Genomic DNA, 13233 nt, shown 5'->3' with positions numbered 1-13233 from the left:
AAGCATTAAATTCTTATTTACCTTCTCTTACTTGTTAATGTGCGTATAGATTTGTGACTTTTCAGTTCTTCTCCAGCTGTCTGAATTCAGTGTCAGAGCTAAAGTGCTGTGAAGACTTCATATGGTGAAACAGATAACCCCTCTGAAGTAACCCTTTCAGGAAAAAAATACTGACATAAGAGCAAGTATATCATGCATAATACACTGGTTTTGACCAAATGGCAGGGTGACATAGGCCTCAATGTCTTAATTGCTCAATGTAGAACCACAGAATATTGTGGACAAGTAGTAAAAACAAATGTCACTATGCTGAGAGATATTTAGCATGCAAGCAAGATGATTGTTTTGCTAATGTCAGATGAGAAGTCTACAGGATCTTGCACTAAAACTTGGTGCTGGCTTGTTTCAGACCAACTTGACCTTTGTCGGCTGTGTGGGTATGCTGGATCCCCCAAGAATTGAAGTAGCTTCATCTATAAAGTTGTGCAAACAAGCTGGTATTAGAGTTATTATGATTACTGGTGATAATAAAGGCACAGCAGTAGCTATTTGCCGTCGCATCGGTATCTTTGTGGAAGATGAAGATGTTTCTACAAAAGCCTTTACTGGTCGTGAATTTGATGAACTCTCGCTCGCTGCCCAAAGAGATGCTTGCCACCATGCCCGATGCTTTGCTCGTGTAGAGCCTTCCCACAAATCTAAAATTGTTGAGTTTCTTCAGTCTTTTGATGAGATTACAGCTATGGTGAGTAATTGAACTTTTACTTGGTTTGAAAGGCAGACACTGTGTTTAAACCCAAATTATGCCTTGTCAGACTAATGCCTCATTCTGGAAAACATTTCTTCCATGTTTTCCTGAACTCAAAGCCTCAGAATAGTTCTGCGCTTAAGTGATTTTTTTTAAAGATCCCAAACCACACCCAGTGCAAAATTCCTTTCTAGTCCTATATGTAAGTGCCCACCTATTTTTTTTTTTTTAACTTCAAATTCTTGTTTTAGACTGGTGATGGTGTCAATGATGCCCCTGCATTGAAGAAAGCAGAAATTGGAATTGCTATGGGTTCTGGTACTGCAGTGGCTAAAACTGCTTCTGAAATGGTTTTAGCAGATGATAATTTCTCAACTATTGTAGCTGCTGTGGAAGAAGGACGTGCAATTTATAACAACATGAAACAGTTCATCCGTTACTTGATCTCCTCCAATGTTGGAGAAGTTGTTTGGTAGGTTTAAAATGTTGTGGGGTGTTTTTTCTTTGAACTAGAGTAGTGGTGGAGTCTTTAGTTATGTATTTACTTCCAGTAGTTCTCACTAAAACCAGAGAAACAGGTTCTCCAGGTAATTGATCATTGTGCTTGTGCGGAAGTCTGCATACTTCTAGCTTAGGTCTTCACTGGAGAATTTTAGCATACCACAAAAGACTCGCATTGCATATAATATTCTAGCTCAGTAGGTGGCTAAATGCTTTACAATTATTTCTATGATTGGAATAATTCTCTAGAATAGGAAAATAAAAACCTTAATCAAATATTACAAGATCTGGTATTTCAGATAACTTAGCCACAGATAACTTAGATGTTTATTTAACCTCAAGTTACAGAAGAATGCGTTGTCTGTGTCTTTAGAAGGAATGGTGACCCAATGCCACAGAATGCATTTCTGGTAACAGAATGTAAATATTAATCTCCTAACAGTTGCTTATTATCAAAGCATACTTTCTCCTAGAGTGGAATATAACACAGCAATTGTCTTGCCTAGTTTCTTGTAAACTTTAAAGCTGTCTTCATATGGCTCTTGCTGCAGCCTCTGTTTCTGTTCTATTTATTCACACAGGCTTGGAGCCATGAAAGCTACATGCTCATTGAATTTTTGCAGGGACTAGCGGTAATCTAGCTAAATGAAGCTTAGTCGTTTGAGCTAAAATGCTATTATGTCTGCTGAAGTTTTAGTGTCTTTTAGAAAGTGGCTTGCAAGCCCTTATGCACGTATGTATATATTTACCTAAACAGACAAGTAGAGTGGGGGAAAAACAAGGCTAAAGCAGAAACTCTTCAATTCCTGAAATTAGCAGAAGAAGATAATGCTTCAAAACTTATATGCCAGTGGTTAGAAGTGTTTGCTATTGGAGAATGTTTTTAGTTTTCCGAATGTGAATATTCGGCTTGTGATAGAACAGAAGTGATGCTACAGGCTTAGGCTTAAGTGTTAAAAGGACTTATTTACGTGCACAAGAATAAGCTTATAACTGGTGGGGTTTTTTTTATAGTATCTTCTTGACTGCTGCCCTGGGTTTTCCTGAAGCTCTAATTCCTGTCCAACTGTTATGGGTAAACCTTGTGACGGATGGTCTCCCTGCTACTGCTCTGGGCTTTAATCCTCCTGATCTTGATATCATGAATAAGCCACCACGCAACCCTAAAGAGCCACTGATCAGTGGATGGCTCTTCTTCCGTTACCTAGCTATTGGATGTAAGTAGTAATAGCTTTTTTATTTTTTTTAAGTAAACTTAGGCAGGTAAATTTTTTTTTTTAATCCACTCGAAAGCAGTTTGTCTAATCTTCTTGTGTGCTGCAATCTTGAAAGCTAGCAATAGATGTTCTGTCGAACAGGTATTCCTCCTTTATTTTGTTTCGAGATTCATGCTTTGTCTTGCACATTTGCAGGCAGTGCCATGATCAGAACAGTAAAGTTGTGAGGATTTTTTTTTTCCATTGGTAGCAACTAAGGCACCAAAAGCCCTAGCTGCATAACATCAGTATGACATTCACCACTTCATCAGAATCTTTTGATTTTGACAATTAGGAAAGCATTAGAAATTTTATATACTTCCATACTGGATTACACCTTCGAAATTGCCTGATAGTGGATGGTGTTACAGTCCTCAAAAAGAGAAGCCCTTCAGGAATAGATGAACTTAGGGCCGAGTCTGATCTCTGTTCTCAAGCAGCCACCTACTTGCCTTTTCCCATTTGACTCATTCCTGGCTGAAATACTTTTAGCTCAAAGCATTGAGATGGCAGATTTTAGCTTGTCCATGCAATAACTGTCAGCTTTAGGAAGATGAGCATGTTGTGGGATTGGGATTGAAGAACCAAGACCAGTGATTAGTGAATATGCACCTGTGTTAGCTGTTGAGGTCGTACGTAGAACTACTTCTAAATCTGAAAATGACAACTGTCATGTATCTAACTTACCATTTTTGTGCTTAAGTAGAAGAACACAACAGGTTTGCTGGTATGGCTATAATCGGGGAAAACAAGAGTATCAATTTGTGAAATCGTATCAACTTGTGAAATGAATGGATGTAGATTTAAACCTTATATATAGCTATAGTACTGTAAAGCTAGAATAAGTATCTGTGGATACTTAATGCACACTGTCTTCACGCCAGAAGTTGTGACCTTAATTTTCCTAACTGACTTCATAGATCTTAAAGTAAGTAAACCTCAGTATTAGTTAATCTAAGTACAGACACATTGCCGTCTGAGAAGAAAAAAGAAAAATTGCAGGTTGATTACTCCAAGTGATATCCTTGTTTGCCATAAGTTCTAGCTGTCAGCTTCCATAAGCAGATATTAGTACAGTATTTAATGGTTATTGAAGTTACAGCTGGTGGAGCAGATTTTTTGCACAGGAGATAGATGAATTACAATCTATTTTTTACAGTACTGGAGGTCTTGAGGTAGAAGTTCAAGTGTAGCAAGTGAGATCTTCTCTTACATACAGTTCACAACACTGAAAAAAGCACTTTGTTTTCTTAAAGGTTATGTTGGTGCTGCCACAGTGGGTGCTGCTGCTTGGTGGTTTATTGCTGCTGATGGTGGTCCAAGAGTTACCTTTTATCAGCTGGTATTTGCTCAGTTTAATATTTTTGGGGGGAGAGGGGAGGTATATGCTTCTTTCATACTTGTTACTTGAAATGACTGTAGAAAAACAGTAGGTTACAGAAGTTTATACAATGACATGTTTTCAGACTTGTAACTGTAAAACTTGATCATGATTAATTAGTCTTAATACTGTAGCTCAAAGGTGGGATACCTGAGCTTCTAAACAATTTGAAGGACTAATTGTTGTCTTGTAAGTAAAAGACTAATGGGGATTTTCCTAAGGCTGGCAAAAGTTTAAAACCAGTGCTTATAGGAGTCATATTAGAAAGTTTTGTTTTCATAATACTCACTGCTTATTTTGTAATTGCCTATTTTACATTTTAAAAGTTAACAAGCTGTGGAAGCGAGTTCACATTGTTCTGTTCTAGAGCCATTTTCTTCAGTGCAAAGAGGACAATCCAGACTTCTTTGGTGTCGACTGTGTGGTCTTCGAGTCTCCATATCCAATGACAATGGCCCTTTCTGTACTTGTCACCATAGAGATGTGCAATGCTCTCAACAGGTTCGTATGTCCAAAAAGGAAAGCAAAGTTTCTGCATAGCTTACCCGAAATCCTACCTCTTGTGCAATTTGATTCTTAGTGTATGGACAGCTCAGCTAATGAAGAATGAGTCATACTTCCTTTCTGAATCCTGGTAGTGCAAACAAAATTACTCTCTTAGATAACATTTGAGATCTCTTATGATAAGGTATATTTTTTAAGTCTGCCAATTCACTCTGATATTTTACTAAGCATGAGCAACTGAAATGTTTTCCATTATTTCTAATCTAAGCCTAACCAATCAGATTCTCTCCTATGTTGGTATAAAGTGATACCAAGGAGAACTAAAATAAGAATGCTGAAGATAGGGAAAATAGTTTTTCCTGCCCTAAGGGAGTGTGGGTTTAGCCAATTAATGTTAGATTATAAATGGAAACCACTAAATAGCACAATGTCAAGGGTATTTTTCTTCAAATAGCTTAGAGGTCAGTTAATTTAAAAACAAATAAACTTTAGATACAAGTGTACTGCGGTAGTCCTACATAGTAAGATACTGCTCTACATCTGATGTTCTGGATCTCAGCCTCTTCTGCAGCATAGCCTAAATGCAGATTGAATCTGAAGAGCAGAATTAAAGAACAAGCATTAAGAAGGTGCAAGTACTTGACCCTCTGTATATCCAGTCGTTAAGTGAACTTCAGAAGAAGTGGGTGCACTAAGTCCCCGGGCATACAGTAGACTGGGGAGGATTCTGTCTTATGCTGTCATGCCCATCTTTCCCTTACCACTCCCTTACCCCCCTATGTCAGGGTCGTAGCAAAAAAGGTAGACTAGATCAGGAATGAGCAGAACGTACAAAAGCTTTTGAAACTGAATGTGTGGCTGAACTGTGACTGCTTTGCTAAGCGGAATTCCAAGGTAGTTTAAAGTTGCAACACACGTGACCCGTATCTTGGTGCCTTCCTTTCCTCCATGACTGGGATAGTTGTGACTTGCCATGCTGCTTTTCTTTCCAGCTAGTTTTCTGATTTATTGAATTTCCTATTGGTATCTTATGTACACATATGTATCATGTTTCTATTACAGTCTATCAGAAAATCAATCCTTGATGAGGATGCCCCCGTGGGAAAATATCTGGCTGGTGGGCGCTATTTGCTTGTCCATGTCACTCCACTTCCTTATCCTTTATGTGGAACCACTGCCAGTAAGTGCCTGTATCTTACACCCATCCCTGAACTTGAAGATAGAGCAAAAACTTGTCTGGAGCTTAAGGCAAGGGATGGAGGGGGAGAAAAGATGTAATGCTTGGCTTTTCTTTCAGATTATCTTCCAGATCACACCTTTGAATGTGACGCAATGGCTGATGGTACTGAAAATCTCACTACCTGTCATTCTGCTCGATGAAACACTTAAATATGTGGCCCGTAACTACCTGGAACCTGGTAAAGATAGTGTGCGGCCTGCCACCAAACCATGTTCTTTGTCAGCATGCACCGAAGGAGTTTCCTGGCCATTTGTGTTCATTACTGTGCCCTTGGTTATCTGGCTTTACAGCACAGACACTAACTTTAGTGATATGTTCTGGTCTTGACTGACATGGTGACAAGTTTTACATTCAAAGAAAAAGTTTAACTTAATTTTTTTATTGTTTAGAGCAACTGTCTATTTCTGCTGAATTTTCACATGAACATATTTGCCGGTGATGGAGGTTTCATAATCTAGGTTTTGGTTTTTTGCTTTTTCTGACTTCAGTGGGGGCAATATATTCCTCTTTTATACACAGTTAAAGTGTCCATTGACATGTACAGAGAACTAACACTATTTTATGCAAATATTTTTTTGTAGATGAAAAGCATGTACAGTGTTCTGTTCAATAGTCTATTCATCATGTAAAAAAAGCAAATTTTTTTTGAGCCAGCGGACACTATCAAACTAAATTGGCAGCAGATTTTAGGGAATGAATGTGTGTCGTCTAAAACTAAAAAAGCATGTAACTGTTTGTCTTCTGCATGATCATCCAATCTTAATTTGTCATAAAGTCAGGTTTTATTCATAAGCAGAACTTTCTGCACTGAGTAGAGAGTACTGCTACCTCAGTCAGGATTTCTTCTTGATTTCCCCTCTTCCTGTTCCCTCCCTCTTGGTTCTTGACTGTCCTTGTTTACACCAGTTTCTGTATGAGGTATGCCTAATCTTGCTTGTGCAGAAAATACCATTCCAGGTGCAGCCTGCTGGGGTTCTTCCATACTCTCAACACACATAGGGTTGTTTTTTAAGATTATTTATTTAAGTGTCTATTGTATTTTATTGTAACAGACCTTATTTTGCCAGTGTTGCCCATTATGCAGGGATAGGGAGGGCTACTTCTGTCTACTTAAATCTAAACCAAGCCTTTTTAACAAACACAATCTGTTTTAATTCAAAAGAGGGTTTAAGTTGGGTTTTAATACCTTATTTACATGTGTCAGATCCTTTCTTCCCCCCTCCCCCCCCCAAATCAAAACTTGTAATGAGTCCTGGAAAAAGTAACTTGCACTGCATAGCTAGAAATTGGATTTACTACACTTAGGGCACTAATGATCAGTTGTATACATGGAGTTACTCTGCTGGCCTGTTGTTAGCCTGACTTGAAGTAACAAGCTCGTGTGTGTGTTTTGTAAAATCTGTAAATAGCACATGACCAAATTGAACATATTGTATAGAACTATTTTTATTTTGATGTGGCACTAACCACCTTCATTATTACGGTAAATGTTAAAGCATGTTTTCAGATTCAGTCCTGTATCAACAATGTGTAAGTCATTAACAGTCCTAACTGTGGTGTTTTTCTCCAATGCCTTCCAACTTTCATCGACTAAAGTGAGTATTTCTCTTCCATTTCACCATGCCAGTGGTGACTTGCTGTAAAATAGCATATGCTGTATACATGTTGAAGAATAAATAGTAATTTCCTTCATTCCCATGCTGTGTTTTGTCAAACTCTGCTGTGCTACATTATTATCACCACTTTAGACTCTTTGTTTTGTGGTCTGAAGCTCAAATTACTGATTCCAAGGGCAAAGCACTTGCTTTTGGTTTAGTGTATTTTAGGTCTTGTTTTATAGCACCCAGGAGCCTTAGTGCCCCAAGATCTTACAGCTTTTGGTCTTAAGTTTGAGATAAAATTGGACAAATCTGTAACTTAAGACAGTGACAGCTGTTCGCATGAATGTTCAGTGTCCAAAACACTCTGGTACTTGTGGTCAGGCGCTGGTTTACTCCAAAGCTTTTTCTTGCTCTGAAATAGGGGATGCCCGTCTGGGCTGACCACCCTTCCCTCGTCTCTGGTATCTGCAGGGCTCAAAGTGCAGGCACTCCTCTTTGCAAAAACAGCTTATTGTTCCCAGTAAGTGGAAACACTTTTTACAGTGGTCATATGAAAAGACAAAAGAACAGTCTCAGCTTAACAGGATAGTCTGAAAATTGTACTGGGGTCACTGTGTCTTTGTAGACAGTGTTATCTTCTGCTGGCTCAGTCTGCTTTAATAACCAAATTCAAACAGCTTTCTGATTCCTTATAGAGGAGGATGATAGTTAAAAGCTAAGTTCTGTTGGTGCCAGCTGGAATCCAGTGAGCACAGATAATTCTCTAGGTTTCAAGCTCTCAAATATAGATGCTACCTTCAAAATACACACGCCCTATCTGAAATGCCACTGCATTGTGAATACTCACTGTTTATATAGACTTGTGTAAGTTGATGCTGAAGTGACTCAGAGGAGCTGGACCTGATGATGTAGTGGGTGTGCTGCTGAACTGTAAGCATTTAAATCCCATTGAATCTCCTTTTTAGTGTAGAAGAACCTGTCTGCCAAACTAAGGTTTTGCATACCACAAAACCAGCGGCCAGCACCGGCCATTTGCTGTATCAATAAATGAGTAATATGAGACTTGTCCCTGTTTCTTGAAACAGAAAAATAATAGGTCATGTGATTTAGGATTCCTTGAGATCAAAATATGTGCAAGTGTGTTATTTGTTGGAAACAAATACTAGCAAGTTAGTTCTATGTGCTCCCAACATTATTGACAAACATTTTCCAGGGCAGGAACACCACTGAATCTTTGAACACTGGTTCTGTGTGAACCTCCAGAGCAGCGTGTTGATGGGCTTTTTAAAGCCACATATCTGACTGTGTCATCGTGAACGATTCTGCTTCTTGTACAATCCTATTCCTGTCTATTATGCCAAATAATCCTGCTATACACCCCCTTTTTCCCTGTCTCTAAGAAGCTGAAGGGGGAAACGACTGTTGATAAGTAGAATCCAGTCTTCAACAACTTCTTTGTTGGATCTCTGTCTGTGGTGAAGATGAATCTTACTGCTTGTGTCATGGATTTCCATACTGACATCTGAGAGCTCACTCGTATCGCATGTCTTAGGGGCACTTGCATTAGGGCCTTGTGTTCCTTGGAGTTTGCCTTTGAAACTGGATGACCAGTGGGTAACTGGAGTGGCATTCATCCCTACAGGCTCCTGAGGTTACGGGAACGGTCCTAAAGACTTGGGCTCCTAAAGAGCCCAAGCAATCTTCATCTACCCTGTTTTTCTTTTATTTCTCCCAGTCTTGCTGTCCAAATTTTCCTGTAGAAGTGGAGCAATAGGGTTCCCCAAGATCAACACTTGCCTATCTCAGGTTCAATGGCAGCTGTGGCTATGCTTTCAGTACTTCTGTTTTTCAAGTGTTGCCACTACATGGTAAATACCAGCCTTGTGAGGTCTGGACTGGCCAAATGTTAAGACCTACCAGGAGCTTCCTCCTAGGTGGTGAAGCACCCTGCCCTGAAATAAGTCTGTTGCAAGCTTCCTTGTGATCTTGGAGCTGGAGTGCTGTGGATCTTGTCTTAACCCTTCTCAGCTGAGTAGGCTGTGGGAGGTTGCTTGAGTGTGCTTCTTGTGTTAGAATAGCATAAGGCAGCTGATGGCTTGGCTTTTCAGTTACAGAAACTATAGAAATACAATGCCAGGTTAGTAATGCACTGCAAGAAAACGTGTTAACCAAAATGCTTATCCTTAATTGTGTAGATCCCATCATTCTTTAGCTATCAGTCCTTTCATCTAGAGAAGCCAAGAAGGGAGGACTTGTCAATTTAGAATAGACTTGCTTACCAACATCTCAAAGTTGAAACTCTCAATTTCTTTGTTCCCTACATATTTCTTCTCCAGCCTCCTCACTGTTCTAGGGTTACCTGGGGATAGAAATAGGTAACTCCTATTTTAAAGTGTTAGCCCTGTGAATATATAAACAGAAGCACTTACTTAAGCAGAAATGACTCAAAGTTACCCAGGCTTTATCTCCCACCCCATTTTTAGAAAATAACTTTATACTTTTTGTTTCCTTTTGCTCTTGCCTCACTGAGCTTTTTCATCTCTGCTGTTTTCTGGATTCCTTAGTGTCCTCACATATTGCTACTTATTTTGTAGTGTGAGAGGTGTGTAAGACTAGTGTCAATCATGTGATTGATGCTACCTTATGCTAGGAACACCAGGAAGGATAACGGCTTATGCTGGGTAAACCAGTGGGGTTTGGTATGAGAGCAGCTCCTCCTGAATTCAGTGTTCTGTAGCCTCGTCCGAATCAGAGCAAAGAAAATGGTCAGGCAGCTGCAGTCGTATGTCAAATATTTAGACGGGCCTTTATCTTCGTTGTGCCTCAGGCCCGCTCTGCTTTCAAATGTGAGTGGCTCAAAGTACTGCTTGTGAGCTACACAACGAGCTGTTCCTTTTTGCTGGCATCCAAGCAATAAAAATAGTCATACTTGGTTTCCCAAAATATTATTGCAAATAAATAAGGATGAAAGAGGCTGCAGAAAAATATATACCAGTCTGTCAAAACGCTACGAGGCTTATGTTTGTAGGGAGACTATTTTGGAGAAGGCTAATGGTAAGAAAATGAGGTTTTTAATCTGATGATAAAATGCAGTACAGCAGTCCTCTGTCACTGTTCCAAGAACACAGCTGATGCACAGAGTATACGTGGTAAACGGCTTAAAGATGGTTGAATTTGCCGAGATGAAGGGAGGTAAAACTGATACAAAGTTGTCTGTCTCTTGCACCTGTCTTGTTTACTTTTTTACACTTCTAACCATTAACTGTTTCCCTAATCTCTGCTAATTACATCCTTAATTACATTAATATGCATTTTCAAATCTTAGCAGGAGAGCCTAAATTTTATAGTGTTGAAGCAGTGTTTTGAAGAGCCGCCATCAAGTTCTAGGGAATCAGTACACTGGTCTTCTCTCCTAGACGCAAGGCTAACCTTACACTGTATTTTAGGGGTAAAGTACAGTAGTAGCTTTATTACGTTGTACTCTACCCTTTGCCTACGCATTAATCTGTGGAGTTTAATGACTTCTTCAAAGCTTTCCTACTGCTTCCCAGAATAAGCTGCATAACTTGGAAAAGGGACATTGTCAGGTCACTTCGGGGCCAAACTTGCACTATAATGCATTGATTAGAAAAACATACCCTTAAAGTTCTTAAAAACTTGAGCTCAAACTGTGTAGTATGGAACTTGAAAGTAAAAATGACAAGTAAGCGAGGCTTGTCTATTGCTGCTAGTCAGGCAGAGAAAGCCAAAAGCTATCTAAATGTGTCTTAATTCTTTTTCACTGCAGTCTTCTGTAGGAAGTGCTGGCTTTGCTGCTGATAAAGGGAGCTCTGCTGCATTCAGAAGGACTGAGCCATAATCCAGAGGGTTCTAGGCTTTAAGAACAAAGTAACCTGAGAGTGTCCCTTCAGCGACAGAGCAGCCAGTTATCAAACTTAACATTCTTTCTTCTGTCACTGTTGATCTTAGTCTTGCTTGTGTAATGACAGACAGCGTTCATCCTTTCATTCACTGATGCCTTTTCTTTCTTTCCTTTTCAGCAATACTGGTACTGGAGTAATCGCTTCCTAAACAATTTTGCAGAAATGTAAGGTTGTTTTGTTGCGTGCATGTGTCTTTAGCAACACATCTACCAAAACTTCTGCATGTATCATGTGTAAAGATTCTTTGCTTTCCCTAAAACAAAACTCATTGTGTTCTCTGTGGAAGAAATGTGTGGTACCATTAGGACTTCATTATACAGATGTACAAACGTGCAATATAGCTTACCGAATTGGAAACTCTCTCCAGAGAAGTTTGGTTTCTGTGCTGCACGGAGAAGAGTTTGTTTCTCCTTGAACAAGAATCGTGGAGCTGTCAGCCAATTTTCCATATTTCTGTATGTAAAATGTCAGTTTATAAAATGTACAATATCAAAATAATGCATGCCTGCGGCTGTAGACAAATCTTTCTCTGTATTGTATCATCCAAACATACTACTCTGTAACAGCTTATGTACAATGCTACCCTATTTATAAAATTCATTGAAAAGATTACAGATTAATGTTAAACCGTAAGCCTCCAGTTCATAACTTTGGATTTTTTATCATGTGTGCAAATGAACCTATTTTGCACTGTAATGTAACTTATTTAAATCTAAGGCAGTAAGACAGATGTTGGTGCAATACAAAATATTGTGATGCATTTATCTAAAAAGAAACGACCGACTTAGCCAGTTACCACAACTGCATGTATGACCTTTAGTAGTTGTAAATAAGATCAGTTGTCTATTTACATGCTGACAGTAAGAAGCATCACACCTAGTTTCATTTGTATCAGGTAAATAAATTTATTCTACAATACATACGTTGCGTGTTATTTTATGCACTTTGTTTTCCGCAGGTACATGTGTACATACTTCAGTGCTCTCATATTAATGCCAGGATGACACTTATAGCACCAACCATTGCAATCTTTCCTCCTAGAACTATGCAGATGCCAGCTGCTCTTCCAGCAGTATTGACCTCCTCGCTGGTGTGATTTCCTCTGTCCAGGGGCTTGTGTGTGTGTTTAAGGGACACTGTCACGTACTTTGATCACTCAATTTTTTTAAAATGCTCCATTGTTTGTAAAATCCCTCTGAGAAACTTAAAATAAACATTTCTTTCCCAACTACATCTTCATTTTTTGTCCTTCTCTATTTTCTAAATTGCCCCAACCTGAAGTAGCTGCTAGTCTCTTCCCCCTTCCGTAGGCAAAAGGCTTCAAAGTACCCCCCACGAGCAGCCTGCTGGGAGTGCTTCTGGCAGTTACGGCTCATGCCGTTCCCCAAAGCATGGGCAGCAGTCGCTGTTAAGCATGAGGCAAGACTAAAGGCGCTCCAAGGCTAAAGGCTGGATTTTCCAAGTGTCCTGTAATGCTCTGACTCCAAAGCCCATAAACTGAATTTTGTTCGGAGTAAGAGGAGGGGGAGCCTCTCTAAATACGCAACTTCAGCCAACTGCAGTACTGTGTGAGAAATTAAATGTAATGCCTCTTAACCTCCAGCCCGTGATACCAGCACGCTGCTAGCAAACGGTGTTATCCAAATGAGGTGACACATCGGAGACCCTTCAAACACGACAGCGTGAGGTTTAAAAATACTAGGGCTGAATTCCATTGTTCAGCTGAACCGTAAGATGGTGGAGGATGCATTAATACATAGGGCTGAACTGCTCGTGCCTGCTTCCTACTATGGTAGTGTTGTTCTAAGCAAGCTGAGCTCTGCTCCTAACCTCTGGGCTGAGGCTGTCAGAACCGAGTTCAGCACTCAGCTGTTATCTACAACTGCAGCGCTTCCCCCCGTCTTATTTATAGCCTGGCTTCAGCACACACCAACAGCACCGTCGCCCGCAAGCCTTCCCAGCTGGTCTACTGCAGACAGCACAGGCGCAGCGAGCGCCCGAAGGCAGTGGCAGATGTCCTATTAACGCCTTACACAGACACCCCAGCTAAACGATTAAAGTCATTTGTCCAGAACACAG

The 13233-nt window shown here is 39.8% G+C and overlaps 1 protein-coding gene across 3 annotated transcripts in view; it reads left to right on the top strand.

Annotated features, from left to right (window-relative positions):
• ATP2A2 (ATPase sarcoplasmic/endoplasmic reticulum Ca2+ transporting 2) overlaps positions 1–12385 on the top strand; it is a 49242-nt gene extending 36857 nt beyond the window's left edge. Inside the window, exons 14-21 of one of the 3 annotated variants that reach the window (XR_012996562.1) lie at positions 410–745; positions 1000–1220; positions 2264–2466; positions 3762–3847; positions 4254–4387; positions 5453–5570; positions 5688–7225; positions 11272–12385. Coding sequence is in view for 2 of the 3 variants with exons in the window: in XM_076353144.1 (XP_076209259.1) it covers positions 410–745; positions 1000–1220; positions 2264–2466; positions 3762–3847; positions 4254–4387; positions 5453–5570; positions 5688–5957 (1368 nt within the window). In the remaining variant the exon portion in view is untranslated. Of the gene's footprint in view, positions 1–409; positions 746–999; positions 1221–2263; positions 2467–3761; positions 3848–4253; positions 4388–5452; positions 5571–5687; positions 7323–11271 lie in introns of those variants that run through there. The other 2 variants (XM_076353143.1, XM_076353144.1) reach the window with 2 other exon arrangements.
• Positions 12386–13233: the final 848 nt, after the last annotated feature.

This window comes from Aptenodytes patagonicus, chromosome 15 (genome assembly GCF_965638725.1).
Source record: "Aptenodytes patagonicus chromosome 15, bAptPat1.pri.cur, whole genome shotgun sequence".
NCBI lineage: Eukaryota > Metazoa > Chordata > Aves > Sphenisciformes > Spheniscidae > Aptenodytes > Aptenodytes patagonicus.
This window is presented reverse-complemented; position numbering and strand designations above follow the sequence as displayed.